Raw genomic sequence first — 7,056 nt, 5'->3', positions numbered from 1 at the left:
AAGACAGCGACAGAGGATGAGATGGCTGGATGGCATCACCGACTCGATGGACTTGAGTTTGAGTGAACTCCGGGAGTTGGTGATGGACAGGGAGGCCTGGTGTGCTGCGATTCATGGGGTTGCAAAGAGTCGAACACGACTGAGCGACTGAACTGAACTGAACTGAACATGACGTACAGATATATGTTGCCCATGAGCCAGAGTTTGAAAAATATTATTATACAAAGCAACAACTCTATTGTTAAAAAATAAATAACACACTCTATAGTTACAAAAGGTCTCAATAATCATAGGATGTTAAATTTTTAAGAGACTGTTCAGTTTGAAATTCTCTCTTCCACTCTTTTAATCTTTCTTCAAAACATTTTATTTTATATTCTAAATAACATGATGTACTTTTAGTACATGCACATTTTGTTCAAATTTCAATTTATAGTATTCTCCCTTGCTTATCGCATATTAAAATGTTGCAGAACTGGGGACATGGATTCTGAATTGTATTTCCACTTACCCATGCTCTCCATATTCAAGGGTTCTGCTTCTTCACTAACTAGAATATAATAAAATGATGTTAAATTCACATTTTTGAATCAGATATGTATCTTAGTCTTCTACCAAGTCTTAAAACATAAAGCAGAAAAGCAAATACACAATGAAGACTTAAGCTATGTATTAATAATCAAATAGAAACTGAATAATTGTCTTTCTCACAGAATAATCTCATAATGATACATTTACTATAACATTTATGTCATTTATTACATGATATTTAGTTGATATTATAATGATATGAATAAAAATAATAATAAATCCCCATATTTTGAATTCCACTTGCGTTTGACTTTATGACAGCAAAAACTGTTTGAGAGATAACACCATGAATGTTTTGACTGCTAACAGATGTACAAATACTAAATCCATAAAAATCCCATAAATGAAAAAACAGTCCTACCAGGTAATGTCATTTTGGTTTTGGCATGTTTTGTTCTCTTTCGTTTTTGAGGTTTTGGAGCCATGGCTCAGATTTTCAGCTGCATAAAGAGAGGATATCATTAGCATCATTTATAGTTTCAAATAATAAGTATTATCATCTAATAAACATAAGAATATATTTCCTAAGTTTTGTCTTTGGCTAAATCATCATGTGGGTTTCTCTAGTGGTTCACTAGTAAAGAATCTGCCTGCCAGTACAGGAGACACAGATTCAATCTCTGGGTGGGGAAGATACCCTGGAGAAAGAAATGTCAACCCACTGTAGTATTCTTGCTTGCAGGATTCCAAGGACAGAGGATCCTGGTGGGCTACGGTCCATGGTGTCACAAGAGTTGGACATGACTTAGCAACTGCTGCTGCTAAGTCACTTCAGTCGTGTCCGACTCTGTGTGACCCCATAGACGGCAGCCCACCAGGCTCCCCCGTCCCTGGATTCTCCAAGCAACGACAGCAAATCAACATGTATCTTCACAGATGGGTGTTTTGTGAGCAAAAGTTTATTGCAACAACAGTCTTCCTAGTGAGATCTTGCTATTCCAGGGGAGCCATTCAGCTGAAGCTGAAGTTTTGGCAAGAGATACATCAAGGTTTCTGCCACAGATCTTGCCATGGAAGCACAAAAGAGGACATTGGATCCCCTGCCTCCTGCTACTGTTTCCATTTTAGGAAGCTGCTCTGTGCTGCCCTGTGCCTGGCAGGTGTCCCAGCTACAAACACAGGCTTAAAGTCCATAGGCAGGCACAGACTCACAATGTGTATATATATGCATGATTTTTGAATAATATAAATCCACCTAGACAGCATATTAAAAAGCAGAGGTGTCACTTTGCCGACAAAGATCCATATAGTCAAAGCTATGATTTTTCTAGTAGTCAAGTAGGGCTGTAAGAGATGAACCATAAAGAAGGCTGAGCACTGAAGAATTGATACTTTTCAATTGTGGTGTTGGAGAAGACTCTTGAGAGTCCCTTGAACTGCAAGGAGAGAAAGCCAGTTAATCCTAAAGGAAATCAACCCTGAATATTCACTGGAAGGACCGATGTTAAAACTGAAGCTCCAATACTTCGGCCACCTGATGCGAAGAGCTGACTCATTGGAAAAAACTCTGATGCTGGGAAAGTTTGAGGGCAAGAGGAGAAAGGGGTGACAGAGGATGAGGTCGTTGGATGGCATCATTGACTCAATGGACGTGAGACTGAGAAAACTCTGGGAGATGGTGAAGCCTGGCGTACTGCAGTCTATGGGGTTGCAAAGTACAGACACCACTTAGACTGAACAACAACAAAATTTAAATAGTACTTTTGTCCTAGAATGTGTACATGTAACCACTGTCTTTATTTGCACTCTCAGAGAATACCTCCAAAAGTTTTCTGTGGAATTACTCAACAATTTTGACAGGATATAACATGTCCAAGGTCATTGCCATGACACTAAATCCCTGTCCTCTCAATGATCAGCTCTGACCCATCTTGTTAGATGGATAAGATGTGATTTCAGGAGTTTGACCAGCAGGGTTTAAAAACAGACCCTTCTACCAGCTTAGTGGCCTTAGGCAAATTATTGTGCAATGGATGGCTCTGACCCACTATTTCCGCCTGTTGAGTCTCCTCCATCCTACTTTCCAGCCTGAGTGTAATTTCACATCTTGGACCTAGTCTTTTTCTCAGAAGATTTTTTATCAATGTACCCATCTCTATATTCTATCCCAGCTATATTTGACTTAAAGGACACAGAAACTTTGTGAAGGTCACCCAAACTCACCTGACATGTGGATACACCCCCCCCACACACACACACACTATTTCACAAATATTTACTGAGTGACTATAATGTGCCAGATGCTTTCCTAAGTATTAGGAATACAGCTGTGAAAAAATAGGCAAAACTCCTGCCCTGATAGAGCTTATGTTCTAGTGGGGAAAGAGACAGCAAAGAAAAGAACAAAATAATCAGTCCCTCAAATGATGATAACTATTATGGAGAAAAGGAAAAGCAGAGGGGGGTGTAGGAGGAGAGAGGGTGCACTCAGGGAGACCTCACTTAAGCAACATTGGAGCAAAGTCCCAGGAGAAGGGAGGGAGCTGGAAATGCAGGTATCCCGGGAAGAAAGGGTATTTCCAGGTGGAGGGAATGGTAGGTGTAATGGTTCTGGGGCAAGTGTTTGTGGGGCGCTTTAGGAAAACACAAGAAGGTGATGATGGTTGGAGCAGAGAGACTGAGGTGAAGACTAGGACCTGAAGTTGGTTGGAGAAGTAATGGAGCTATATTAACAGTCAGTTTTGCTGTAGAAACAAATGTCCTTTGCTGTAGAAACAGATGCTCAGTAACATGCAACAGCAAACATTTCTTTCTTCCCATGTTCTGTATTATGGCTGGGGTGAGATGCTGCTTCCAGTCTTTTTCTGGGACATAGGCTGAAGGAGCAGTGCCTATTTGACACACACTACTTTTGCGGCAGAAGAAAAAGTGAGAGCTAATAAAATCGAGTAATGCTTTCTAACTCTTCTCCTTGGCACTGGTACACTGTCCTTTTTTTCTGCTTACATTCCATTGGCTCAAACAAATCACACAGTCAATCCTGATAAGGGGGTAAGAATGTATGCTTCTATGTTAGTAATGTATGCTTCCAAGCCATAATACAGAACATGGGTCGGAATGTATGATCCTCCTATAAAGGAGGTGGATAGTTGGGGGCAATTATATAATGTACCACAAGAAGGCTAGGTCATGGAGAAGGACTTTGGGTTTCACTGTGAACGAGGTGGAGAGCTTTGGACAGTTTTGAGCTGAGGAGTTACTTCACTTGACTTGATTCACATTTTGAGAATCACTGTGGCTGCTGTGATGCCAAGACTATAGCAAAGAAAGAACTGAAGTAGAGAATCCAATTAAAAGACAGTCAATTATCCAAGAAAGAGATGGTGGCAGTTTAGATCAGGGAGGTGAGAGTGGCATGGAAAAAGTGACTGGATTCAGGATAGATTTTGTAGAACCCATAGTATATTTGCTGATGACTTGGATGCAGGTTCTGAGAGAAAGAAAGAGATCAAGGATGACTTTAGTGAGTTTTGCCTTAAGAACTGAAAGCATAGGTTTGCTGTTTATTGAGATGGGGATTCCCCGGGAAGAATAGTTTTGAAAGGGAAGATTGGGAGTTCAATTTGGGGCATGTGAAATAGACTATATACTGAGAGGATGGAGGTTCACTTTCTTTCCTATCGTGACCTCTGTAACTGGCACAGTATACGTACCAATAAAAATTGTTAATGATTCCTTGGTCCTTCCTTCCCTTCTTCTCTATTCTTAGCTTATGAAATTTCAGTCTAAAAAAAAAAAAAAAAGCTTTTGCCTAAACTGTGAATAACTTCCCTGGTGGCTCAGATGGTAAAGAATCTGCTTGCAAAGCAGGAGACCCATGTTCGATCCCTGGGTTGGGAAGATCCCTTGGAGAAGGGAATAGCTATCCACTCCAGTATTCCTGCCTGGAGAATTCCATGGACAGAGGAGCCTTTCGGGCTACTGTCAGTGGGGTGGACATGACTGAGCGATTAACGGTTTCACTCTTGTTTTTTTCTGTGAATAAGCTGTATGCATGCTGTATTAGTGTTCTGTTGCTGCTAAAACAGTTATCACAAACTTAGTGTCTTAAAACAATAAAAATTTATCTCACAGTTCTATAGTTTCAAAGTCTGGCTAAAATCAGTGTGTCAACAAGGAAATGAACCAACACTTCCATCCTTTCTACAGGTTCTAGGGGAGAATTCATCTCCTTGCCTTTTCCTACTACTGGAGGACCCTAGCATTCCTTGGCTTGTGGGCCCTCTGCATTCCTTGGCTTGTGGACCCTCTGCCTCCATCTTCAAAACCAGCGATGGTGGGTTTAAGTCCTTCTCGCATAGAATATTCTTACCTTCTCTTCCTCCTCTCTCTTCCACTTTTAAGAACCCTGGTGATTACCTTGGACTCACCTCAATAGTAAAGGATGATCTCTCTCTTTTGAGGTCAACTGATTAGCAATTTTAAGTTCACCTACAAATTTAATTCTTCTTTGCCACATGTAGTAAAATAATCACGGGTTCCAGGCAGGTGCCACTTGAATGTATAGGTCTCAGCTTAACATAAACCATCCCAAGAAAGTTCAAATCAATTATATGTGCCCAGTTCTTTTCAAATGTTGCTATTAAATGTGCATGGGTGTGCTCAGTCGCTCACTCATGTCCAACTCTTTGTGACTCCACAGACTGTAGCCCTCCAGGCTCCTCTGTCCCTGGGACTTTCAGGCAAGAATACTGGAGTGGGTTTCAGTTTCCTTGTCCAGGGGATTTTCCTGAACCAGGAATTGAACCCATGTCTTCTGCATTGTAAGCAGATTCTTTACTGTCTGAGCCACCAGAGAAGCCTATTAGGGCCTTAGGAAACATTTTTTAGCTAGTCTGTTGATCCCTTGCGTCCTTGGTAGGAAAGGGAATACTGGTCTCTTGTATCTCCTGCATTGGCAGGTGGGTTCTTTACCACTGAGCCACCTGGGAAGCCCTAAATTACAGCTGCTACTGCTGCTAAATCACTTCAGTCGTGTCCAACTTTGTGTGACCCCACAGACGGCAGCCCACCAGGCTCCCCCGTCCCTGGGATTCTCCAGGCAAGAACACTGGAGTGGGTTGCTGTTTCCTTCTCCAATGCGTGAAAGTGAAGTCACTCAGTCGTGTCTGACTCTTAGCGACCCCATGGACTGCAGCCCTCCAGGCTCCTCCGTTCATGGGATTCTCCAGGCAAGAGTACTGGAGTGGGGTGCGATTACCTTCTCTGTAAATTACGGCAGGTCTTACTAAATTTTTTCATAAAACTAACAGCATATTTTGTGTAGTGAATGTGCTATATTATATTTTCCAAAATTCTCTCATTAAATTGACTACTTCAAGGTCATGAAAAACTTTCAATACAGATATCACCTTACTAAAATTACTCTGAAATGCTCACCATATTTTTCCTGTTCCCAACGGAAGTAAATTCATCATGATTAAGAGTAGCAGAAGAGATATTCTGCTAAATACCTAAAATAAAGATTATGTCTACCCCAGAGGCTTGTACTACAATTGGTTTTCAAAGCCACCATAGCTGATTGAATTTAAAAACAGAATTTATGAAAGATAATACTTATAAATATTTAAGAATTCCATTTAAGTATTTTTGATATTAAAACTATCAATTTGCTTTGTAAATTAACTCACTCATTCCAGAATGCCTTTTTGCTACCAGTGTACCAAAGGACACATTTTCTACCTTCCACAATGACAGCAAAAGACAATTGGGAGTGACAAAAGAAGTGAGTACAGTGGACCCTCCTCCATAGCTGCGGGTTCCACAGTCTTGGATTCAACCCAACTCAGATCAACAACATTGAGGAAAGAAATTCCAGAAAGTTCCAAAAAGCAAAACTCGAATTTGCCATGCACTGACACCTGACCTGCCTCTTGAGAAACCTGTATGCAGGTCAGGAAGCAGCAGTTAGAACTGGACATGGAACAACAGACTGGTTCCAAATAGGAAAAGGAGTACATCAAGGCTGTATATTGTCACCCTGCTTAGTTAACTTCTCTGCAGAGTACATCATGAGAAACGCTGGGCTGGAAGAAGCACAAGCTGGAATCAAGATTGCCGGGAGAAATATCAATAACCTCAGATATGCAGATGACACCACCCTTATGGCAGAAAGTGAAGAGGAACTAAAAAGCCTCTTGATGAAAGTGAAAGAGGCAAGTGAAAAAGTTGGCTTAAAGCTCAACATTCAGAAAACTAAGATCATGGCATCTGGTCCCATCACTGCATGGGAAATAGATGGGGAAACAGTGGAAACAGTGTCCGACTATTTTTCTGGGCTCCAAAATCACTGCAGATGGTGATTACAGCCATGAAATTAAAAGACGCTTACTCCTTGGAAGGAAAGTTATGACCAACCTAGATAGCATATTCAAAAGCAGAGACATTACTTTGCCAACAAAGGTCCATCTAATCAAGAACATGGTTTTTCCAGTGGTCATGTATGGATGTGAGAGTTGGACCTGT

General features: G+C 41.1%; 1 protein-coding gene across 1 annotated transcript in view; it reads right to left on the bottom strand.

The window, feature by feature from the left end:
• WDR63 (WD repeat domain 63) overlaps positions 1–7,056 on the bottom strand; it is an 86,468-nt gene that overhangs the window by 75,739 nt on the left and 3,673 nt on the right. The window contains exons 2-3 of the mRNA XM_010860318.1: positions 953–1,031; positions 512–550 (exon numbers count right to left, since the gene is read on the bottom strand). Of these exons, the coding sequence (XP_010858620.1) occupies positions 512–550; positions 953–1,016 (103 nt within the window). The 5' untranslated portion in view covers positions 1,017–1,031. The remainder of the gene's footprint in view (positions 1–511; positions 551–952; positions 1,032–7,056) is intronic.

The sequence above is a fragment of the Bison bison genome, unplaced genomic scaffold (genome assembly GCF_000754665.1).
Source record: "Bison bison bison isolate TAMUID 2011002044 unplaced genomic scaffold, Bison_UMD1.0 scf7180017864466, whole genome shotgun sequence".
Taxonomy (NCBI): Eukaryota; Metazoa; Chordata; class Mammalia; order Artiodactyla; family Bovidae; genus Bison; species Bison bison.
The sequence above is the reverse complement of the archived record's forward strand: the minus strand, read 5'-3'. Positions and strand labels throughout refer to the sequence as shown.